The sequence below is a fragment of the Phocoena phocoena genome, chromosome 19 (assembly GCF_963924675.1).
Source record: "Phocoena phocoena chromosome 19, mPhoPho1.1, whole genome shotgun sequence".
Taxonomy (NCBI): domain Eukaryota; kingdom Metazoa; phylum Chordata; class Mammalia; order Artiodactyla; family Phocoenidae; genus Phocoena; species Phocoena phocoena.
The window spans coordinates 8069182-8094261 of NC_089237.1; the positions used below are offsets into that span (position 1 = coordinate 8069182).

Below are 25080 nucleotides of genomic sequence, written 5' to 3' on the forward strand. Positions count from 1 at the left end.
TTATTTTTGGCCGCGCCACGGCTCGCAGCTTCTTAGTTTCCCGACCAGGGATTGAACCCACACCCTCAGCAGTGAAAGCGCCGAGTCCTAACCACTGGACCGCCAGGGAACTCCCCTCTACACGACTTTAATCTCTCTAAAGGTAGGACTGTGTTGTGTATTTTATTTCCATTGACAGCGTCTAGCACAGGTCTAGGTGTGTGATAAGCACTCACAGAAGTCTTAATTATATATAAAGTAAGTCTCGCGCTTAAATAAGGGAAACTTAGAGGGTCTTAACTCTGATACTGTTGCTTTGGTCCAGGATCGAAGGTGAGTCTTCGAATCAGACTTTTTGCTTTTTAGGGATGCTCCCCTACCGCTTGCCTCCATACAATTACAGAACTGTCCAGAAATCCTTCTAAGGAAGAAGAAGGTGTAGTGTTATTAGACTGGATGCTCAGGCAGTGGGACCTGATACTCATCCCACAGCACCCCTGAATCCTTTCAACACCATGTGCTGGGGCTGCTGAGGCTTCGAGCCAGCCCTTCTGGGCCGCTGCCTGCTCAGGGTCTGCACGGAAGGTCGAATTTGGATCAGATGACAGCCTCAGAGGGGAGCCCATGTGACAGCTGGAAGCTCACCAGCAGGCAGAAGCCAAGCAAGTCAGGGATTTTTCTTCTCTGAAGACAACAGTCCTGATTCCTGTGACATGATACCTAAATTGCAAGAACTGAGCAACTCTGTATATGATCTACCTCTACATCTATGTATATGAGATAAACTGAAGCCTACACAAGTCTGACAGTGGCACGGGCTCCGGTCCTGGGCCGGGCTGGGGCAGAGTCGTGGCCCCGCCGTGGCGGCGTCTTGACGGGTGGAGGCGCCTACATGTCGTAGAGCCGGAGCTGGTCCTGCACGTCACCGTCCGACATCTCGCCAAACGTCTCCTTGTTGTCCTTCATGAGCTTGAAGATGGCAGCCAGCTGTTCTTTCTGAACTCTGTCAAGAAGAAAGGATAAAGAGGAAAAAGATGCTCCCAAACCAGGGGAGAGAGAGAGAGGCCGTGCACATCCCGTGGAGTCCGGACACTCCTCACTCCTGTATTACTGCTTTGCTTTCCAGAGTAAGAAGAAAATGAAACTGAAACAAAACCCACTCTTAACACAGGAGCTGATTTGGTCTAAACAAACTCAACTTGAGACTTCTACAACCTGGGGTTCCAAGTCTGGGGTTTACCCTGGAGATCTGGGGATCCCAAGTTATCGTTCAGGTTCTCAGTGCTACAGTTTCCCCGTGGGCCTCCCTTTTTTCTCGGTCGTGCCACACGGCCTGCAGGATATTAGTTCCCGGACCAGAGATCGAACCTGGCTCCTCGGCAGTTGAGAGCTCGGAGTCCTAACCACTGGACCGCCGGGGAATTCCCAGGCCTCTCTTTAATGTTGACTACACACCTCCCCGGGAGGCCACGAGGAAGCAGAGGTGCTCCATTAGGCGGCTAGAGGGCCTATGCAGAGACATGTCAGAAACAGCCTTCGTTTAGAGGGATGAGCCAAAAGTGGAGGAAGAAGAAACACAGTTGGCTGGGAAACGGGAGCACACAGATGTGTGCACAGGGGCAAGGCTGGGCGTGGGGTCTCGCTGCCCAGAGGAAGGGGCGCCTCTTTCCAGTTTGCACAAAGACACCTTATAGCCAGCAGGGGCCCTGGCCCTTTTACCAGGGAACAGGCCTGGCTGGAGATCGGCTTTATGTTCACCACACACGGGCTGGGGGGCCGGGGGGATGCTGGGAGTGATGTTCTGTTCTCTCTCTGCAGCCGGGCCACGCCATCTGATCAGCACGGGACACCTCCCATGAGTGCAAACATGAAAGGGTGGGGTGAGACTCTGCAGACACGGTTTGCTTCTTGTTTGTTCTGTTGTGCTGTGCTCATCAGTGAGGCTGGGCGCTGTGTGCTGGCGTGAGCTCCCCGTTCGGTTTCAGGCTTCTGTGGTTCCCCCCCCCCCAACACCGCCCTACTGGCTCGGCACGGGCCACCTTCAGAGGATGTAAACCAAACGGCAGGGTCTGCTCTGGTCCCTGCAGACCCACCAGGAGGCAGAGCTTCAGCACAGCCTCTGACCGCTGGCCCTGTAGGGCACAGCACTGTCCAACCAGCACCCCAACCCTGTCTACAGGGGGATCCGATCGACGTCTGGTCTTACGCTTGTCCTAACATCTTCCTTCTGCAATAACCCCGTATCTCCCAAACAGCTAACAGTTGGTTTTCTGACTACAGCAGCATCTAGAAGCTGAAATACCGAAGTCCCAAATCCAAGCCTCTCTTAGTCACGCCGGGAAAGTTATTTCTACAGTCTGCTTTCCTGTCCGGAGGAGAAGGAGCCTGTGAGAAGTACGCGATACCCTACCACCTGAAGAAAGGAGTACTGTGAATTGACAGGCTGTGTGTTTAGCTCTTTGGAAGGAATCACAATCCAGGTGTATGAGTGGGCATCCCCCCAAAGGTACACAAATCCTCTTGTGCGTCTCTTAATGGCCGTGGCGCTTGCATATTTTTAAGAGGGTGGGCCTAGGACTTTGCACTCTGCTGGAGAGTAACGGGCACAAACTGAGAGAGAGCTCAAATTTTAATGGGTTCAAAAAGATGATTTTTTAAAAACAAAGCAAAACTGAAATAAACACACAGTAATCAAGACCATCTACTCAAAGTTTATTGGACTGAACAAAGGCTAAATACACAGATCCCAGCCATTGGGAGTATGTGAGGCTTGGTGCCTACAAGCCACGTTCAGAAAGTGTCCAGACAAACTTAATAACCTGGAAGGAGTCACCTACTTTTCAGTCAGACCCCGGCCGGACAAGGACATTGCTGTTGCTACTGCTGTGTGGGTCAGGCTACATGGCTCTGTGTGGCTGTTGCTTTGTTGCCTGTTCCGTCCTAAACCCGTGAACCTAAGGTATTAGACCCAGAGGAGAAGGTCCCTGGGAAGGTACCATGCCCTAGGCTGACAGTGGACATTTCCCGGCCTTCCACTAAATAGAGGAGAAAAAAAAATTTTTTCTATCAACTTACTGCTTTCAAAAAATGTTTTAACCAACACATCTAAAAACTACAGATTAGTTTGGTATAGTATAAATATTGTCAAATATAAAATTCCAAGAAATGAATCTGGGACTGATCTGATTATCTGGAGAAGTTCTAGCTCATCTATGAAACCTAGGAAAAGGCAGAATCGAGACAGCTGTTTTAAGCGAACACTATCATTATTGCTTCTGTGAAAGCGAAGGTGGACATTCCGCCGAGCTGGTAGGAACATCAATGAAAAGGCCTCTTAGCAACAAGCGGGCTGGATCCGAGCCTGCTCTCAACGGAGGGTAAGGGCAAGAGGAAGTCAACAGCTGGTTCTGGTTCTTTGCTGCCCACTGATCAATCATCGGGCTCTCGCCCCCACGGCCGAGCCAGCCGAAGACAGAGGGGAGCGGGCCCCAAGGGGAAGGAGGGCAGTTGACCAGGCAGCGAGCACAGGCAGCGCTCCCTCATTTGTCCATCACACCTCAAAGTCTTTCCTGGTTTGGCTCTGGTGATGAAAAGCAGCAGGGCTGGAATGAAACTACACCGATTTTAAAATGATGGCATTGCTGACATTGGTGATATCTCAGGTGCAAAGCGTGTGTGGACAGGAAGGTTGAGTGATAGGGAAAATAAAAGTCCAGGAAAACCCTTCAGCTTAACAAAGCAATCCAGGCAAACAGGGAGGAACGCCTCTACAGGGGAGCGCCACGGGCATTCGGGATCCTCCCAGCCAAGCAAAGTCCTGGATGGGGGCCTAGTCCTGGCAGATTTATGTGGGAAAATGCGCCCCAGGAGCCTGCTGGCTCCTCTCTGGGGATTCCACTTTATCTCTCAAGTTTTAAGATGCCAAAAGGAAAAGCCTTTAGGAGGAGGCTAAGGATTACTTCATTATTCCTCGGTTCTGTAAAGAGAAATAAGGAGAAAAGATAATTTATTTCACTCATGCCGTCTTACAAGTACTGCAGGAAAGGGGGAAACGGGGTGAGGAAGGGGAACGTCTGGAATTGCAGAAGCCAGCCCAGACGCTGGGATCCAGACCCAAGGGAGTTTGCCTCTCATCACCCGCTTCAGGAGAGCCCACTAACCGAAGGCAGCCCGAGACCCCGTTCCAAGTCTGCAAGGCCTACAGGGGCAGGTCAGGGCCCACCTGTAGGTGGTTTAGCAGGTAGGGTGCCCTCATGTAGGTGGTTGTACAGGTTGGGTCCCACCTGTAGGAGCGAGGCAGGTCAGGGACCACCTGTACGTAGTTTAACAGGCAGGGTCCCAGAGTAAATACTTGGGCAGGGCACGTCTCTCATTTGGGTATCTGGGCAGTTCGGGTGCCCATGGGGGTAGCTGAGCAGGCTGAAGCCCACTTGTAGGTGGTTGGCAGGGAGGGTCCCACTTACAGGTATTTGGGCAGTTCGAGTCTCACATGTGGGTGGCTAGGCAGGGAGGGTCCCACAGTAGGTAGCTGGGCAGGGAGGGTCCCACATGTTGGTATGTGGGCAGTTTGGGTCCCACACATGGGTAGTTAGACAGGGAGCACCCTCAGGTAGCTGGGCAGCTCGGGGCCCACTTGTGCACAGTTTAACACGGAGGGTCCTCAATTAGGTAGTTGGGCAGGGAGGGTACCACAGGTGTGTTGTTGGGCACGGGGGTCCACAGGTAGGTCGGTGGGCAGGTAGGGTGCCACAGATAGGTAGGTAGGTCAGACTGCGGGGGTCAGATCCTCAGCTTTGTGGCCGCTCTGGGCTGGTCCTCTCTGGGCCGGTCCTCTCACCATAGATTATTTCTTATCCTTGCCGGGTAGGTTTTGTCCCTTCTGGGGACAGTGGCTTCCAAGGACATGTGCTCCCCAGATGACACAAATGGTGTGCCCACCTTTTGCAAGGGACATGCAGAAGCGCTGGTTTACCCAGGTGAGCGCCGAGGGAAACCGGTGGGATTCAGTTTTATCCCTCTGGCGCCCTCATGTGGAAGAGGGTCAGCACGTGTTCCTAGAAATTCACACTGGTGGATGGTTTGTGGACCCATCAGAGGGCAGAAAGCAGGAAGAATAGCCACTCACCCTTGCCAGTTATGCATTTCAAAACACCACCCACTAGAGTGGTGTCCACTTCCAAAAACGTCAGGCCAGTCCTGGGGACCTTCAGAATGGAATGGGTGCTGGGGTCCTGGGTCCTCACTATCAGAGCCAACCTAGTCTACCTCCTGGGTTCCACTTTTCCCCTGGACCAGAAGATGGGAAGAAGGGACGGTGTACAAGGAAAGAAGTAGCCGACAGTGCCTCTTCTTTTTGCTGCCGAGCTAGAAGTCAGCCAAGCTCGCCAGCTTCACTGGCCCTGGGGGTGAGGGGGTGGCATCTTGCCGCGGGGAGCAGTCATAACCTGCAAGCCCAGTGTCCCAGCCACGCTGAGGCTGGATACGGCACCTCCCAGAAAAGCTGCGGGGGGGACGCAGGGGCACCCCCATCCCGGCAGAGGCAGTGCTGAGGGAGCCTGTGAGCTCCAGCCCCACGGGAGACCCAGCAGGAGGTGGGCAGTGAGGAAGCAGGGTCTTTCTTAAGCAGCATGTCTGGATTTACAAGCCTTACACTTTCTGCCCCTTGGGCAGAAGGAATCTCATCTGTGAGCTGCTCCAAGGACAGGAACGCCCAGTTATTAATCACGTGGAGGAACGAATCTGGGGTCTCTTTCTCTGGGTCCTGCGTACCAAGTGCCATGCCCCGAAAACCTGTGAACTGCAGCTTCTGAGGAACTCTGGGTCTTGTGACTACTAAAGATTTAGGGTCTAGATCCCGCTGTGCGGGCCGAGGTAAAGAATTTAAAGTCAGGGGTTTGCAGCATGGGCTTTTAACCAGCTTGCAACTGACGGGGACGCTGAATGCCAGGAAGGGAATAAGAAGCAAGCAGAGTTTGGTCCAGAAGAATCTGACAGGCAGAGAAGGGCACACACTTTTCACTGGCCTGTGCTTTTAGTGGTTTGACAATATTTTTCATACTGACAATCCCAAAGGCAGTTTCCTAGACGCAGCTGGGACCAGAGCTGTCTCACACCCGTCCGCTCTCCCGGTCCCCACTGGAACTGTCGTGCTGCAGATGAAAACGCAAAGCCACGCCTGCCAGCCTCTGCAACCCCAAGCATCAGCATGCGGGGAACATGCGAGAAGGGTGGGTGTCGGCGGCCCCGTGCAGTGCGGAGCGGGCTGACCACGTGCAGGGGCAGGAGAGAGCAAGCAGACCTCACAGGCAGACGTGCCGGACAGCCACAGGAGCATGCTGGGAGGGGCGGTGATGAGAGTGAACGTGAACTCCAGCCCCACCCTGGGAGGACCGCGTTCACCATGAAGTCCACCAGTCCCTCCTCAGCTCAAGCACGATTGTGATAACCAAGCCTGCGGGTGAGGAGGTGAGAAACCCTCACCCCAAGAGCAGCGCTTGGGCAGTCTCGACCCCGCAGAATAGCTCAGCGTGAACCACTCATCTAGAGACCCCCAAAGATCCAGTAGGGAAAGACCCCCCCCTGGGCAACGCAGAGCCTGCTGTCTGAACACGATGGAGGGAGGACTTTCCCTCCCCGAGGTCCCAGCACGGAACCCAGGGACGGTGGCAGTCTGACCCCGGCCCGAGCCCTGCCACTGAGTCGGCTAACCGGCCTCTCCTACTCTAATGGCCCCTCATCTCCGCAGAGCACACAGAATAGGGCCAGGGTCCCAGTCACAGCCTCTGTCCACAGGGCCCTTCGAGGGGCCACAGGCGCGTCAAGCCCCCTCCATCCTTAACTCTGGGGCTGCACAACTTTTCTGGAAGGGGCCACGTACTGACTCTTTTCAGCTTTGTGGGCCATGTGGTCCCTCTGCAACTAAACTCAGCCACTGCGGTGGAAAAGCTGCCACAGACCACAGAAAAACAGTGACCGCAGCCCTGTTCCAGTCACACTGGATTTACAAACACAGGGCTGCAGTCCACCAGCCCTTGCTCTGATCATAACACCCTGCCTCACCCACAACTTGGGGGCACAGGGTTTCTGCCGGGCACCGTTCTACCTTCTCAGGGAAAGATGAAAGCTGCGGGCGTGATACCACGCAGTCCAGCGGAAGACAGTTCCCCCCCAGCCTCACAAGGGGGCGCTGGCCCATTAGGCCCAGGAGGGACTTGCGTGAACTGGGCCTCCAAGAACCCTGCAGCCCTGGGAAGGGAGCCTGTTCACCCAGGAGCCCTGCGCTGGAGAAGAATGAGCGGGCCCGGGTGCACAGAAGTGAATTAACTGGTTATGAAGGCAGCGGAGGAGGAGAGGTTTGGACCACATTCAGTCGTGATGGGGACACAGTAACAGACAGGATGAGGGAGGCACCGCTAATCTAAGAAGTCAGTCTCCTTACCAAAAGGATTTGCAAGGATATTTGTGGCTCAGGACCTAAGGAACTTGCTACAGGGAAGTGAGGTCAGAGGTCAGCTCAATCCTGAAATATAAAGGCAGCAAACCGGATCACACCCAGAGGCAGCGGCTGGGCACCGAGGAGTGGGGGGCTTCCCCAGGCTGGGCTCACCCTGCCACCCCTCCGCCCCCGGTGAAGAGCCTTCCAGGCCAGGTTTGGAAGGACTGGCGGCGGCTCCAGAAAGGGAAAGGGGGTTCTCGTGGGCACAGGGCCTTCTGACTTGAGGGGTACAGGGTGGGCTTGGTGATAATGAAAGGGTAGTTGAGATCTGCACCCTGGAATAATAAAGCCTCCATTCCTGACCCTAGAACCCAGCTTACGCTAGCTAGCAAGTAGGGGGTGATCACCCAGCCCCTCCGGGTTGCTGGGCTCAGAAAACACAGGCCCCCATTTAGCTCTGTGCTTAAACCAGAGGACCCCAGGCCACAGGCTGGCCCGTGTCAGACCACTGGTTCTCGCCCATGGCCTGTCCCTACTGCTCCTTAGGAGGGAAGCCCAGGGGTGTGCATGGGTGCCCGGCTGGGGGCTGGCGGGGCAAGAGCCCAATTCTAAAAATGAGGAGCTGCGTGGCTGCAACTGCCTCAGAGTTCTGTGGAGCAGAACAGATAAAAAGTGACTGCTGGCCCTGGGCTGGGGGGCTTGGGGGGTGCCGAGGCGGGCTGGTGGCCAAGTGGATGAGCAGGAAGAATCATGCAGTATCCTGCAGTGATGGACTGGTTTTGTCATGAACCCTCCGTGTAAGTGAACAGGCGGATCTGCTCCAGGCTCTTCCCAGGCATCTGCTTTTTCCCTTTTGGCGGGGGAGGGGTGGGGTGCAAGAAGGGGCTCGGCCACCCTCCCCCCCATCACCGTCACACGCTCCTCCCGAGGGCCCCAAGGGGACTGTCGGGGGACATCGAGCCTGGCCGACTATTGCCAGGACAGGGGGGAGAAACCCCTAAAATGGAAATGGAAGAGTGCGGGGCTGGCGAAGCTTACAGGAGGCCCTCCTCCTCTCCCGCCTGCGACGAAGGGGGCTCACGGCGGTACCGGTACTGGAGAAAGCTGAGCGACCCCGAAGAGGGTGGGCGGCCTACCTCTGTTCCTCCTCCAGTTCCTCCTTGGTCATCATCTTCCTGTACTGGTTTCCTCTCAGCTTCCCGGGGCTGTATTTGAAGGAGAAGGCCTCTCCCCCTGCAGAGAGGACACACAGTAAGAGCCAGTTAGGGTGCTGGGCCCGCCTGCAACTTCAGGCCCCTTTCCCTTCCAAAGAAGGGTTTCCAAAGAACCACCTGGGCCAGAGAGGGTGCCCCCGCTTCGAAGAGGGGCAGATGGGCCCCACGCCCACCCCGGGCCAGCTCACCTAAGCCTCAGAGAGCGCTGGACGCCCACAACATCGGCTCACCCTCCCCTGGGCCTGGCAGGTCCTCCCCCCACACCACTTCCGCTTAGGAACTCTCTTGGGAACTTGAACCGGGGATGAGGCAGCTGGAGTGAAGCGAGCATCGTCGCCCCACCCCCATCCATGCTATTCAGTTCCATCCACCAAAGGCCGGTTCCCTTCCAAGACCAGGTTGAGCCGTCCACAGAGCTGCCTGTGGGCCTCTCTCCAGCAAGGGCTCTGGCCCAGCAGCCGCCCGCAAGGCTTTTCTCCCCCTCAGCCTGACCCCCACCCCCTTCCCCATGACTGCTGTGCTAATTACACAGTCGGAGGGCCGTTATCTCTGGGAAGCAGCCTGTGCTAAGGCGCTGGGTTCCCTGCCTCTCCTCGGGTCCCAGGTCCGGAAGGCTGCAGGGACCCCCGACCCTCCTGCCAAGGTCCTCGGGTTTCCCGGGCTTGGGGGTGCCCGCCCTGCCGTCCAGGGGCATCATGTCGGCAGGCCCCTTCTCTCTATGCCCCTCCCCGCAACCAGTTGTTAAAAATCTGAAACAACGCATCCAGCCCACAATGGGACCTGGGAATGATGTGGCCTGTTCTCACGGTGTTCAAATTGGTCATTAAAGCCAGCACTTAGGGAAGTGCCTGGCGGTCCAGTGGTTAGGACTCAGTGCTTTCACTGCCGAGGGCGGGGTTCAATCCCTGCTCGGGGAACTAAGATCCTGCAAGCCACGTGGCGTGGTCAAAAACCAAAAAACCAAACCAAAAAACCCCAGTACTTATTGCTGAACAGATCTGCCAGTCCCAGAGCAGACCCCGTAGCTGCCTTGGAACAAATGAAAGGGCAGCTCTAGAGGTCTGAAGAAGGCACACCAGGGGGTGTGGACAGAGGAAAACAGGGACGTGTGATGTAGGGAAACCAGGCCAGAGGAGGCAGCATGTACAGGTGAAGCCTGCAAGGGCAGAAAAGGAAAGAGCTCTAGAGCATTCCCCTGGCTGAGTGTCCGGGTGGAGAGAGTTCCCTTAGGAAGCAATGCCCTTATGTGGTCCTTCAGCCCAGGAGGTGGAGGGTAGACGGCCTCCGGTCAGCCTCGGGGATAGAGGCTCAGTGCCTGTCTTATCTAATTTCAGTTAATGTATAAAGAATTGAGTATGGGAAATGCAAGACCAGCAAATCACCCTCCCACACGGATGTATTCTTTTTCACTTCTGTTCTATGTCACTCCAGTGTCAGGGATCTCAAACACCTCCACATCCTGCCCTGGGCCACCCGGACCTCCTCCAGCTGGCAGCTGTCCGGAGTGATCAGACAGGCTGATGTGGGCTCCAGGGAGGAAAAGGCTGCAGCCTCTGAGATTCGAGCTCTCTCTGGGCTAAAAGAAGGTTCTGGATGCCAATTCAGAACCCAGGCATTGTAGCCGGGGTGGTGTGTGCTCTCACCACAGCCTGACTTTGCAGGAGAATCTGGCCGCCAGGGCTGAACCCTTGCCTTAGGCCGCAGTTACCCTGTTTGTACCAGGATTAACTCGATCTTCGTTCATTCAGCAAATACTTGGCGAGCACTCTGCTCGGTGCTGGGGACTTAGCAGAGAAGAAAACATACAGCAAGCAAAGATGAGTCATTAAAATACAGAGTTTGGGACTTCCCTGGCGGTCCAGTAGTTAAGACTTCGCTTTCCATTGCAGGGGGTGCAGGTGTGATCCCTGGTCGGGGAGCTGAGATCCCACATGCCTCGTGGCCAAAAAAAAGACTTAAAAAAGGTCCATGTTAAAAAATCTTATAAAATAAATAAGTAAAATAAAATAAAATACAGAGTTTGCAGCAGGTCCTGAGAGCTCTTCAGAAAAGGATAGCAGGAGGGGAGAGAGAGGCAGGGAGGGGGCTGCTTGGAAGTTTAAGCGGGGGGCGGGGTGTCAGAGGGGCTTTACAGGTGATGCTGCAGGTCTGGGGAGACAGAGCCAGCAAAGCAAGGAAGCCAGTGGGGGGGGGGGGCAGGAAGCAAGGGGACAAGAGGACACGGGGTGAGACGCCAGGCTGCCAGGGCAGACAGGATGACTCCCCCCGACCCCCCAGCCCCGGAGACCCCACTCCCATCAGCTTCTCTTCCCTCCAGGCTGAGCTCAGCTCAGGCTGACGAGCAAAGGGCCCGCAGCAGCAGGAACTTCCAAAGGCTCAGGGCTTGGGCTGCGGTGTCCCGGCACCTGGGAACCCTGCTGAGTAATCTGGGGCCGCCGTTTGAGGGGCCTGGGTGTTTGGTTGTCAGGGAAGAACCTGCCACGGGGCAGAATCACACGGAGCTAGTCTCAGAGTGAGCTCACAACCATGCTGGCTTCTGGACCTCAGAAAGAGGCAACGGACAAAGACGACGGATTAACTTCGACTTCAAGGTCATTGTGTTGCTATGTTTTAGCCAGCTGGGTACTACTCACGGTTTCAATCTGTGGGGCCGCTCTGACTGTGCTGCTTCGAGCCAGAGGGAACAAACCACTCGAAAAGGCTTTCACTTAATCACGTGGTGTGACGAGGGATCCACAGCAGCCTCCAATTTTGCTAGACCAGGAGGGTTCAACGTGAGAGCCCCCTGGGAGGGGGTACTTCCTCTTGCAGTCTTCTGAATCCACCCAGCCGCTTAGGGAAGGCACCTTAGCAGACACTGAGCTGGCTCACTGCAGAGGGGCTGGGGGCCTCTCACGTTTTCTGCTGACAGCTGGGGCCCTAAATCTCTCCTGCCTCTGCCTTGTCAGGGCTGGGAGGAGGCGGCTGGTGGATGGGCAAGGTCCAGGAGCAACAGTCAGATAAGGACGGAGGGCCCGGAGACACTGCCCACGGCTGGGAGTGGGGCTGCACATCTATGGGGTCTGACAGTGTTTCAGAAGCGGGGTCTGCTGAGCCTCCCCTTGTGCTGGCCCAGGGGCCTCCAGCAGCCTTGGCGCTTGCCTCCTGTGTCCCCAAATCACTGCTGGGATCCAATAACGTGGCAGGGACAGACCCCAGGCCCACGGTTCCTGCAGAGGATCTGGGGAGTCAACAGCTGGAGGGAGAGCCCCTGGCAAGGGGCTGATGTCCACCCCCCCACACCCCCACCCCCCGTCCCCCCTGTAGCCTCCTGCCCCTCCCTCTTCCTCTAAGGCTCTATTGATAGAAACTGAAGGCCCATCCCTGCTGGGCCTCAGGGGAAGCTTCCCCACCCCCCATCCCAGCCCTGCCTGCCTGGCCCACACCAGCCTTGGTTACTGCATTCCTGCAACCTTCTCTTTCCAGGGCTCCTGCCAGTTGTTGGCTTAAAATCACAGCAACAGACTCCCTTTTTAAAAAAACATGAAATATTTCGAACGTACACAAAAGTACAGCAAGTAATAAGTCCTCCGTGTACTTGCCATACAGATTTGACAAATGTTGACATTTTGCTATTTTTGCTTCAGCTTCTTTTTTTTTTTCTTTAAAGAAATAAAACATGACAGAACCAGCAGAAGCCCCACACCGTGTCTGGTCCTGTCTGTCTGTCTGGGGCACTGGTCCCCGTGGGTGGCCAGAGCAAACACACTGTCTTCTACCCGGTCAAGTCAAAATTGCTCTATGCTCCCAGTCACTCCCTTTCTCTTCCCCTAGCTGTCTGGAACCTGATGGCCACACTAGTCAGCTGGAGCTGCTTCGGAATCAGGCGTTTCCTCTCTGGGGGACTTTAACCTGCAGAACCCTGGGAGGCGGCCCTGTAAGTGGCTTTAGTCTCCATAAAATAGGTCCGAGATATTTGGAGAGAAATGTGAAATGTACAAATAGGGGATGAGAAAGGAGTTAAGAGGCACTGCAGGAAACAGAAGGTCAGTGACGGGCCACCTGTATTTGGAGACAACTCACATTGTATAAATGGAAAAGTAAAGGCCGAAAGAGCAAAGCAGGGACTTCCCTGGTGGTCCAGTGGTTAAGACTCCAGGCTTCCACTGCAGGGGGCGCTGATTCAGGTCAGACCCCTGGTCAGGGAACTAAGATCCTGCCTGCCACACAGTGCAGCCAAAACAAAAAAAAAACAAAGAGCAAAGTAGGTGGTCCGGGAGATGGGTGCAGGAAGGCAGGGGGTCAGAAAGGAGTGGGCTCCAGCCCGTGTCCTCTGGGTTGCGGCAGACCCGGCTTCGCAGCCCCTCTCCTCTATCCTCTCCCCCTCCATCCTCTCCCCTCCCCCTGCCACTCAAATCCTCAGCTGGGGAATCCAAAGGGCCGTGGCACAGCCTAGCCTCCACAGCCAGACACGATCCGGGCGGCCTCAGCGGGCAGCGGTGCGCGGGTCCCACTCACCGTCGTCTTCCTCAGGTCCTGCCAGGGGTGGGCCATCCACGCCATCCAGGTCCTTTTCCTGCAAGACAAGGGGAGGGCTCAGTGCTTGAGCACCTGATTTACGTGTTTGATACTGTCATTCAGGGTTTGACCCCACGGTCAAAGCAACCTGACCCCTGGGTCTGCTCTTAGGATAGATGTGCTTGGGGACCGGAAGCGGGTGACCGCCTCGGGGAGAGGGGGCACTGGTGGACAGGACGTCGCGGAGAGAGGAAGGGACTGCCCAGGGCCAGCCTGACCACTCACAGCACCCGCGCTGTCCTTTGAGCGTGGCCAGGAGGTCCTGAGTGGGGGCCACGGTCAACAGCAGGTGGAAACAGGGACATCAGCAGGAATTCCCTGGTGGTCCAGTGGTTAGGAGTCGGCGCTTTCACTGCCGTGGGCTCAGATTCAAGCCCTGGTCAGGGAACTAAGATGCCGCAAGCCATGCGGTGCGGACAAAACACACAAGCCAAAAAGGAAACAGGGACGTCAGTGCCTGAATTTTTGACCTTTGCACCTCGGTCCCTTTGCCTTTTCCAGGTGGGTGCTGGTCAAGTGGTGGGTGCCACTTCGATAAGTGGACTGGGCGACTCCCACTCCTGGCTATAGTGAGTAGAACAAAAGGCACGAGAGGAAAGCTGGCGGGTGCTCTGGGGTCTGGGCTGGGCTGGGTGTCACAGAGAAGCTGCGTTTGTGGTCACAGGCTCCAGCTCTGCTTCCTTTAACATTGTTTCCATCCCTGATCATTTCAGGCTCCATTTTCCCAAAATGGGAGCTCCACCTCCCTCAGCCTGGTTCTCTCCCACACACACGGACAAAATAAACAGAAGGCTGGAAGGAATGTCCCGGGATGGCCTTGTGTAAGGCAGGAGTGACTTCAACTTGCAGGAATGTCGGAGGATGACAGGGAGGTGCGGGTGCTGGGGCTCTGAGGGACTGAAGGGCCAGGGGACCTGCGGCCCGAGGAAGTCCAGCGGCAGACAAGGCAGAGCCAGCAGGTTTAGGAGAGGCGAGCCCGACGTGAATGAGCTGCCCCACGGGGGCCGAGACAGCACGGTGGACTAATCCAAACCCAGGCCTTCAGGCTCCCGGCCCGGGGGTCCAGCGGTTTGCAGCCTCAGCAAGCCGGGCAGGCAGGCGCCCCAACAAAGCAGAGAGAGCTCAGCTGGGAGGCAAAGTTTGCACAAAGCCCAAGAGCCGGTCCTAAGTGGCAAAAACCCAAAGGGCCTCTCGTTGTGACTTCCTCTCTCGCTGGACCCCACAAGATGCGGCCGGGCGGAGCAGGGCCGGAGGCAGGAGCTGGCTCTTCTCCACTTAGCAGTTTGCATCAGGCTCGGCGCCATCTGATGTGAGGCACGCTGCCCTGAGCGCTGGCCAGCACCTGGGGCTCGGGTGTCCAGATGCCTCCGGGATTTTGCCCAGCAGAGCGTCTTTGTGGCTGCAGGGGAAGGCAGGCCTCTTTGGGGGACAACGGAGACACCCTTTGACTCAGCAAACCCAGTTCTAGGGATCTGCTCTGGGCTGGAAAACCATCTATCTGGGTTTTTATACGAGGACTCTGGGTGCAGGGGAGAACAAGACAAAACTGGGAACAACTGAATGTTCATCCACGGAGTTAAATCTAGTATAGTTAAGTATATTGTAGTTCAACAGTTTGGTCCGTGCGTTCACCAAATAGTAACACCTTAAATACATTACGGTGCATGCATACACTGTGCAACACTGCCTTAAAAAGGAGGCGACTGGGGACTTCCCTGGCGGTCCAGTGGTTAGGACTCCACGCTTCCACTGCAGGGGGCACGGGTTCGATCCCCGGTCAGGGAACTAAGATCCCACATGCCGCGCCGCACAGCCAGAAAAATAAAAATTGTAAAAATTAAAAAAAAAAAAAAACAATTTAAAGAGGAGGCAACCATACGTACCGATGTGAAAAGCGCATTGAGATACACTACCAAAGGGAGAAGCAAGAAGCAGCACAGGGTGGAGTGCAACATTCCTGGTGTGCACGTCGAGACAGAAGCGCACATATACGCTCATAAATGCGGAGAAAACGTTTTCCAGAAGGACACTCAAGACACCGATAACAGCGACCGCCTTTGGGGAGAGGAGCTGGCTGGGGGCGGCCTTTCCTCTCCATCTTACACATTTCAGTATAATTTGGATTTTCTAATAATAGGCATGAATTGCATTTTTTAAATGCTACACAGGGATCTCTGAACAGTGAGCTTGGGGCTACTATATATATATTTCTTTAAAAAAAGAAAGAGAAAAAACACAGAAAGAAAAACAGATTAATCAGGGCTGGAGCCCAGAAATAAGCCCAATGTCAAGACTAGAGAGTAGGCCAGTTCTCCTACTATGTCGAGGGACGCAAAGCCTAAAGGAAAAACAACAAAAAAGCAAGCACAGCCCCTTCGTGAAGGAGCTCACAGTCCGGCAGGAAAGACACATACCCAGATAACTGCCACCCAGATTGGTAAATTCAAGGACCAAGGCAGACCTCTTTACCCCAAAGAGACATGGCGTCAGTTGACCTGCCAGCACCCCCCTGGGGAGAGACTGGTCTACATTTGGATTTTGCACTTGACTTTTGAAGTGTGGTACTTTTAAAACTGGTTATGACCCATTGGTGAGTCACGAAAGCAATTTAGAGGTTGCTACTAGTATTTAAAAGTTGTGCAGCCAACGTCTTAGTGTGATTTTAAGATTTAATAACTTCAGAAGCATAAATGCTCCCAACACACCAAAAACTGTCATTTGAAAGGTTAGTTATCTACATTTTAAATATGTTGACGTTTCTTATCCAGATTCATATAATACCCCCGTCTAGTGGCTCTAGCTGATTTTCAGACTTTGGAAAACCATTCATGGGCGGATGGTCAGTGACTAAAGGGATTGCCTTTGTGAGTCCAGCCTTGTGATCTTATGAGGATTGGAGGCACACGTGACAGTCTGGACATGACCTCAAGGGAGGTCGACCAGGTATCTGAGGTGCCCACAGGAGAGGACTCCTCTACCTGCTTGTCCGTCCAGATTCCAGCACTCACAAAGACTTAAAATGAAAAACACAGCATTCAAATGTCAGGAAACTAAGTATAAAAGGAATTTAAATAAGTAAATACTCAACTGATGTATTTTGTAGGTTTGTAGCATTTACACTTCTTCAGTTATTAAGACTTAAAACTACACTAAGACTTCGGGGGCGACCCTGTATCCCAATATGAAATTAAAGATAAATAGTGGTGTGTGTGTGGTTGATGTAGCTACCGTTTTATAAAACGTCTGTGACTTTATAGACAGGGATTCAATTCAAATAAATAGATTTCTTATTTGAGACTTAATGAAGTTTGGAAAACATGGCTGAATCAGCCATTTACTGTTTTCTGTCTGCACAGAAACCCCCTTCTTTCAGAAGATGCCCTTTGAAGCCTGTGGTCCTGGTGGGAACTGCCAGTCGGGCAGTCAGACCCCCCCCCCCCCACCACGATAGGCAGGGCAGGCGGATGTGACCCAGGGCCCAACTTCTGCTTGGGCACAAGGGACCTCTCGTTCCAGAACTGGAAGCTCGGGAGCTGCCCAGGGTCGCCGGGGTCGGGAGTCCCTGGCTGTTCCACCCCTGCCTCCCCAGTATGTGAGCGACTCAAATCCTGGTTCTGCGAAAGCTCACCTGAACCCAGTTTCTGTCACCGACAGCCAGAGTCCTGACCACGGCCACTGTCCACTCACATCCCACTCCGCAAGCCCAGAACATCTCATGTTCTGCCAGGAGGCTCTTGCCTCTGTCAAATACCAGCTGCACGGCAGTGGGGGTGGGTAGGGGCCTGCTCCAGGGTGGTACCCAAGGCCTCACATTTGTCTGGGTTACTTACTGGTCTTCTAGACAACATCATAATAACGGGAAGCCTTCCATTATTTAAAAAAAGAAAACGTTTAAAAATCACTCTTTATTGCATTTTGCCCTTATTTTATAAAAAGTGCGTAAGAGCGACTGGGACCAGGATGGAAGCCCTTCTGGAGGCTGGGACTCTTTGGCCTCAGTCCAGTGCTCTTTGCTTCAAGATGGTGAGCTGTGTGCAGGACAGCAAAGGAGAAGAATAAAGGGAGACCGACCGTGTGCAAAATGCTGGAATTGCTCTTTCGAAGCCTTTGTCTGGAAGAGCAGTCAGTAAGGACTTTACTGGAAATTCCCTGGCGTTCCAGTGGTTAGGGCTTGGCGCTCTCACTGCTGGGGCCCAGGTTCCATCCCTGGTCGGGGAACTAAGATCCCGCAAGCTGCAGAGTGCGGCCAAAAGATAAAGGATTTTACCTGCGTACCTGCTCGTTAACACATCCCATCTTTAAGTTCTGCTTTGGCAGGTACATACCTTATGCATTCAAGCAACATGATGGTGGGGGGCCCTAAGGAGGGGAGCTCAGCTGAGCCTGAGGGGCGCAGGGGAGGCCTTGGAAGGGACGAGCTGGGTCTGAGAAGAGCTGGCCAGGCCTGGAACATCCCGGCTTTCCCAGTGACTCCTTGGAGTTTGGTGTGACTGCAGGGCGGGGTGGGAGGCCAGGAATGCAGGGCCTGGACTAGAGAGCTTATATAGGACAAGGCCCTGAGGAGCCACCGGAAGCTTCAAAGTGCGGAGAAACAGGATGAGAGCTGCGTTTGGGAGCCGTACGTGGGGATGCACTGGCAAGACAGGAGGCAGGAAGGTTCAAAGCACAGGTGAGAGATGTAAGGTCCTGAACTGAGAGGCTAAAGGAATTGGGCCCTCAGCTCTGTCTTTGCTGAATGAGTCTCGAAGGCCCAAGGCGACTCCTCAGGGCTCTCAGGGTCTGAGTCCCACTCTGGGGCTTGCTCTCCTGTGGCTGGTGGGGCAGCCGTGCCCCACAGCTCGGCCAGGACCAGGCCTGGAGACAGGATGCACCCAGCAGCTGCTCACAGCGCTGACTGCAGAGCTCACGAGAGGCCATCACCACTGTCGATTTCTGGTCCATGCCCTTGGTCCTGAGAATGTTGCATGGTACCCATGCCTTAAGGGATGCATTGTGTCCTTCCCCAAATTCATATGTTGAGGTCTGAACCCTCAGTACTCCAGACTATGACTGCATCTGGAGAGAGGGTCTACAAAGAGGTAAGTTCAGTCAGGTTATTAGGGTGGGTCCTAATCCAATCTGACTGGTGTCCTTATAAGAGGAAATGTGGACACACGGAGAGACAGCAGGGAAGCCTGCACACAGAGGAAAAACCACGTGAGGACCCAGCAAGAAGGCAGCATGTGCAACGAAGGAGAGAGGCCTCAGGAGAGACCAGGCCCCCGACACCTCGACCTCACGGTTCTGGAGAAAATACATTCCTGTTGTTTAAGCCATCCAGTCTGTGGTACTTTGTTATGGCAGCCCTAGCAGACGAATACCCCAAGTGCAAATGAAAGTAAATCAATGTAATGAAAACTGTGAATTGGTGACACCCTCTGAGACTGACAGCTGGTGTCATCCTGGCTGGTCCCCAGAGCAGGCGCGGGGCTGAGACCCCTCCCCAGTCAGCTCAGTGACCAGCGTCTCAGCAGGTGAGAGACTAGTTCTAACTTCACACGTTCTGGGCTACTTTTCTAATTCAGCTTTTCCACCAACGGAGGCAGGTGGAGGGAGGGCCTCCTGACAGCCTCGCCAAGGCCAGGAGCCCAAGACCGGAGTCCCCCAGAGGCCAAGACGGGATGGGTGGCGGAGGGGATGGGAGGGGGCTGCAGGTCCCACAGGGGCTTGGAAGGAGGCTTCTCAGAGCCCCCAGGGGCCACATGCACAGGTGACAGGCAGCACATCACCGTTTATGGCTGCCCTGGCTGATCCAGGCCCGATACACAGGCTGAAGCAGAGCAGAGATGGGGGGAGATAGAGACAGAGAGACAGCTCTCTGTCTGCCTAAGGAGATGGGTCTGCCCTGGAGTCCTGCAAATAGGGTCTGTTGGACCCTGTGACCAGCCACCTGTGGCTGCACCAACGCCCCTGCCCCCGAGTCAGTCCGGACTGGTTTTAGACAGGGAGGACCATGGCTCCACCAAGCAGGCAGAGGGGGAGGCCGGCCTGTCCCTCCCTCCCCGCGTAGGAGGCAACGACAGAGATAACAGAGCTCTCTGGGGGCCACAGCATCCCCCATGCGCCGCCCTGCAGCCTGGGTCGGGCCAACTGACCCCTCCTTCTCCAGAGAGGGTTTCCTGGCGCAAGGGCTGCTTCCAGGCTCCCACTCAAGCGGGAGCGGGCGGGACATGGTTGGCACTCCTTCCAGAAGGATTCCATCAGGCAGTCAGGCTGTTCATCCTCCGCATTCAGAGGGGGACGTCGGCTGCGGGGCGAGCAGAGAGAGCAGAGCCGGCGCCAGTCCCCGGGGCGCCGGCTCTGGGTGGGGAGGATGGGCCAGCAGAGGTCATGACCAGGCTGCTCTCTCTGCCCGCTCCATCAAAACAACTCAGCCACCCTCGCTCCAGGCTGAGGCCGCTCAGGCCAGCTCTCTAAATCCACACGTGCAGCTGGACAAGGCACGTGCCCCCTGACGAGAAACTGAAGTCTTCTTGTCCCAAACTGGCCTCCTCAACGTGTCCATTTTACCCCTGCAGTCACGGCATCTTGACACTTTATCACGGCTTGGGGATGTTGATTTTTTTTTCTTTCTTTTGTCCATGCCACACGGCATGTGGGATCTTAGGTCCCTGACCAAGGATTGAGCCCGAGCCCCCTGCAGTGAAGTGTGGAGCCCTAACCACTGGACCGCCAGGGAATTTCCCGCTGTTTCCTTTCTATTCTGGCTTCTAGACTCTCCCCGCCTCTGAGAGCCGTCTGGGATCCACCCCCTCATCCTCCCCACTCCTGTCTCAGTCACTCAGTGCCTTCAAAGGCACGGTGTCCTCGACTCCACTCTCCTCCAGTCATCTGCTCTGAGGACAGCTTAAAATGCCGACTTCCTGACGCTCTTCCTGCCAAAGCCCCATAATGACGGTTGCCACGTTCAATCCAAACAACACCCGGCTTTCGAAGCTCTCCCACTTCCAGACTCAGGGAGGTCAGTCTCTAAGGTCTTACTGGCAAGTGCCGTCCTCTCCCACCCACCACACGTGCCATGGGGTGCGGGGGCGGGCTGGAACGTAGGGTCATCCTTGGGACCACAGCCTCGGGCACAGGATCTGTCCTTGGCTGTTCACCCCTGAGCCCCTCTCCTTCCTCTGTCTGGATGGGGTCCTCTGAGATCACAGGATCTGACCTGGACGGTCTTGAGCTCATGTTATTATTCTACCCCCGGTCGGCAGAGCCCTGGAGTCGAGTGGAGGGGCTGCGGGGACCACTGCGAGGAGGAGGAGGAAGGGCAGAGGGGCGGAGACCCTCACCCAGAGCAGCTCCTCTTTTCCTCTGTGCACTGGGCTTCCTCCCGTGTAGGATTAAAGAGGGAAAAAGGTATCCGGGGCATTAAAAAAGGTTAGAAAGCCACTGATCTAACATGGCTTCTACCCAGTACCAAACTCCAGTTGATAAAACCTTTGATGAACTGCCGGTTATCCAGTCTGTTTGAACACGTCTCACGTTGGGGGGATGACTACCTTACAGAGCCGTCTGCCTGTCTGGGGCACAATACACAGCTCTAGGGATGCACTGCAGGCAGGCGACACGCGAGGCCCTGGGCTAGAGGCTGGGCGTGAAGAGAAATAAGACCCCTGCTGCCCAGGGCAGTCCTACGAGGAGGCAGCACCTGCCTTTCGGCAGGAACCCACAGAGTTTTCTTTCCTTTTTGTTGTCATTGCAGCTTATTCATTCAGCAAGTTCTTTCTGGGCGCCGCCTGTCCGCCGGGCCTGTTGTAGGAGCTGGGGACGTGGCCACGAACGTGGCACGCAAGGACCCTGTTCTCACGGGCTGACATTCCACGGCGGCAGACAATGCAGGCTAAAATAAAAGATGATCTCAGCCCGTACTGAGTGCTGAGAAGGAAGCCAGCCGGATGGGACGATGTACTGGGGGGAATTTATATCCGCCAAGGTGGCCAAGGACACAGAGACTTGAAAGGGGAGTATGCGCAATCTGTGAAGATCTAGGCTGGGGAGAGTCTGCCAGGCAAGGGAGGGGCAGCGCCAGGCCTGGCCTGTGTGTGTGTGTGTGGGGGGGGGGCACTGAGCGGAGGGGGCGGGGCAGCTGGGAGAAGAGGCGGCGGGCCAGGGTCCTGCTGGGCCTCAGGGGCCCTGGTAAGAGCCCGGAGTTTATTCTGTGAGCGATGGAAGCCACTGGGGGCTGTAAGCAGAACAGGAGATGAGGTTTCTATGTTACGGACAGCGGACAGCACCAGCACGCTGGTTGCTGGTTGCGGGGTGGGACTTGGATGGGGTACACACTGGAGGCAGGGAGACCACTGGGGAGGTTACTGAACAGCCGGATGAGTCCTGGACTGGAGCAGTGGCCAGGAAGATGGGCAGACGTGGCAGCAGGCAGGAGGCCTTCTGGAGACACGGGTGACAGGACTGGCTGATGGAGTGACTGCGGGGGGGCGGGAGAGGGAAAGGAAGAAACCAGGAAGACACGTGGGCTCTTGGTCTGAGCAGCTGTGGGAGTGGTGCTAGACTCTCGGTGGGATGAATGTCACTGGGCTTGGGGAGGAGGTGCAGGGCATGCCAGGGGGCAGAAATGAGGCACCCTTATGAGACATGACTGTCTGTGGCGTTCATGAGACAACAGAGGGGAGGTGTCTGGGAGGCAGCTGGGACGGTGCTGGGCTGGGCATATACGTTTGGGTACCATCAACCACAGACCAGGAGGCCGATCGTGGCCAGTGTATTCTGGGAGATGGCGGTGGTGGTCCAGGCCCTGATGTAAGTGCTCCACTCGATATTATGGGCAGGAGCTTTCCCAGCAAAGAGCAAAGGAGAGGGAGGACCTGCTAAGCCACTGACTCAAGGGGCAGGGCTGGGGAGAGGGAGAGAGAGAGAGATTTAGGAGCTGCACACTGCCCCAGGGCATGAGAAGCCAGCCTGTAGGGCGGTGTGTCCAAACGTCCAGACCAAAGGGACCATCCCGGACTCTGACCTCAGATCCCAATCAGGGCACATTCACAAACCCCAAACACACTCTGTCTGGCTCAGACATCAGCCTGCCAGATTCAATCCTATCAGATTAAGTTTTTGGCACTGTTCCTATAAATCGGATTTAGAGGACATCAAAAGCTTCATTAAAAAAAAAATACCCTGAAGCAGCAATCAGGCATCTACCAGACCCTCAATCAGTGAGTATTAGGTTGAATTCTAGTCTCTACATTTCGGGATTAATACAGAAGGTCAAGGACAGGAAAGAAAACTAAGGGACTGACCAGATCAGATCTGAGAGGGTCAGAAGAAGCGAAACCATTGTGCTGGGGAAAGCCAGGCTGAAGAATTTTGACCACGACTAACTCCAAGGGCAATAACAGAATGCAGGGGGCCAGCATTTAAGATCTCCTTAGGAGGCCTCCACCCGAGGAAGGGAAACCAGCTTTAGATCATGAGGAATAAAGACAAAGAATGGTCTGACCCTGGAGTAGGTTTACAGATCTTCATAGCAGGCCACTGGGCCAGAGGTACTTTCTTGTCTTGAGATTGACCTCAGACTCTGAGCCTTCAGCAAGGAAGAATCTGGCCGGGGGAAAGAGTATTAATACCAAGGTCACAGAATTAGGCCCTTGCTGAGACCAAGCCCAGGGTTGTCTCAACCAGACTGCCCAGAGGGTTAGCCATGTCTGCCAGGATTTCTAACTTGGAAATATTAAACACGAGCACGGACCTCCCTGGCGGCGCAGTGGTTAAGAATCCGCCTGCCAGTTCAGGGGACACAGGTTCTATCCCTGGTCCGGGAAGATCCTACATGCCGCGGAGCATCTAAGCCCGTGTGCCACAACTACCGAGCCTGCGCTCTAGGGCCCACGAGCCACAACTACTGAGCCCGCGTGCCACAACTACTGAAGCCCACAAGCCTAGAGCCCGTGCTCCGCAACAAGAGAAGCCACCACAATGATAAGCCCGTGCACCGAAACGAAGAGTAGCCCCCGCTCGCCACAACCAGAGAAAGCCCGCGCGCAGCAACAAAGACCCAACACAGACAAGACAAACACACAAAGAAAAAAACAAAAAAACCACCCTCTACCCAGGCCGTGAAACAAGAGCTGACGACTGGAAAGCAGACAATCCCAGACTGTTCCAGGTGTTCGGACATCATTTTAGTTCAACCCCTTCATTTTGTAGATGGGAAATCTACAAGGTTAAGTGACTTCCCCAAGTCCTAAGGCTATTCAGAGGCAAAAATACCAGAGAAGCAAGTTCCATGAATTCTTGCACTGGGCTTCCTTCAGGCTGGTTAATCTCATTAGCTGTTCTTTAGCCACCTTGGCCAGGAGAAGGTGACCCATGTGCCCACCTCCCCGCAAGAGAGACGGAATGATTGCTATTAGCATCCCAGGCAGCAGGCAATCAGAATGGCAGCCAGCAGCTCTGTCTGCGCATCAGGGCCTGACAGGAGGAGGTTTCTGGGCCCCTCTTCCATTTATCTGTCCTTAACAGGGGCAAACCCAGTGCGCTCTGCCGCAGGTTGCTCCGGAGATGCTCTGGCTACCAGGGACTTGGCATTTCTCAAAAAGAATGTCCATCAAGGGTCTAAGTTGGTCTCACCCCTCCCATGCTGTGGTTTGGGCCGATGGTCTGGGAAGGAAAAGACTACAAAAAAGAAACTGTCTAAAAGTGAACACGCTCAACGTTTTATTTCTAACTCTCTGAAGGCAGACAGCTTTCTTCTTAAGCACGTTCTTTGGGAGTTTACGTCTTCCCACTAAGTAGAAAAATTCTGACAGCTACATTTTCTATGTGCAAACAAGACTCTATCTCTGAAAGGATGAACGAAATTTAGCTATTAGGAAAGCCCCAACTTCTTTCCCATATGAAAAAATAATTATGAGCTTAAAGAACTTTACAAAACATACCCTCTTGCAGTTCTAAACGCTGAACTCTGCTTCCAGCCCTCTGTGTCATCTTGTTTAGTTGATGTACATCATTGTGATGATCTAATTCCTGTTTTGTGTCCGGCTTTTTTCCTTATTTCTACCAATTTGCTTACTAATCTAACGTCCTAATTAATGGACACTTGGATTATTTGTTTCCCACCCCCCTAGAAAACCACTAGATCTGATAGACTGCTTGTATCCCCCAGAACCCATATGCTGAACCCCCAATGTGATGGTACTTGGAGGTGGGACCTAGGGGAGGCAATTAGGCTTAATGAGGTCATGACAGTGGGGGCCCCCATGATGAGGTTAGGGCCCTCATAAGAAAAGGAAGACACCAGAGTGTCCTCTGTGCTGTGTGAGGACATAGCAAAAAGGCAGCTGTCAGCTGGCTGGGAAGTGGGTTCTCACCAGGAACCGAATCCGTCAGTAAGTACCTTGGTCTTGGACTCTCAGCCTCCAGAACTGGGAGAAATAAATGTCTGTTGTTTCAACCAGTCAATCTACAGTACTTTGTTATAGTAGCCCGAGCGGACTCAAAGTGGTATGAACACCTGCCAGGTATCTGTTAGCCTCCACTAAACTGGCTTCTGTTAAGAGAACAGAAAAGTGGAGTCATGCTGACATCATGAAGGTCAGGACACGAAAAAGAAAAAAACGAAAATAAAATACAATAAAGAAAAAAAAATAAATGAAGCTCAGGACAGATGATGGGGGATGGGATTTACCTGCTTCTTGATCATTCTGGGAGGGCTAGGGGCTCTGCAGCTCCCGGGGGGCAGGTCTGTGGTGACAAGATGGACCTAACAGCAAGGTAACTTCAGAAAAGGTGAACCAGGGCCCAGCTGCATGGCGAGGACAGACAGAGGAGGCTCTGCAGCTCAATCAGACCAGCACCCCTAGAGTGCCCGAAAAAACAAGCCGTTTCCTGAGAGATTCCCCACTGGGTTCC

At 54.5% G+C, this 25080-nt stretch overlaps 1 protein-coding gene across 1 annotated transcript in view; it reads right to left on the minus strand.

Moving 5' to 3' along the window:
• Nucleotides 1-867: 867 nt before the first annotated feature.
• Nucleotides 868-25080, minus strand: part of MXRA7 (matrix remodeling associated 7) — a 28243-nt gene continuing 4030 nt past the window's right edge. Inside the window, exons 2-4 of the mRNA XM_065897079.1 lie at nucleotides 13126-13183; nucleotides 8551-8647; nucleotides 868-982 (exon numbers count right to left, since the gene is read on the minus strand). Coding sequence (XP_065753151.1) covers nucleotides 868-982; nucleotides 8551-8647; nucleotides 13126-13183 — 270 coding nt within the window. The remainder of the gene's footprint in view (nucleotides 983-8550; nucleotides 8648-13125; nucleotides 13184-25080) is intronic.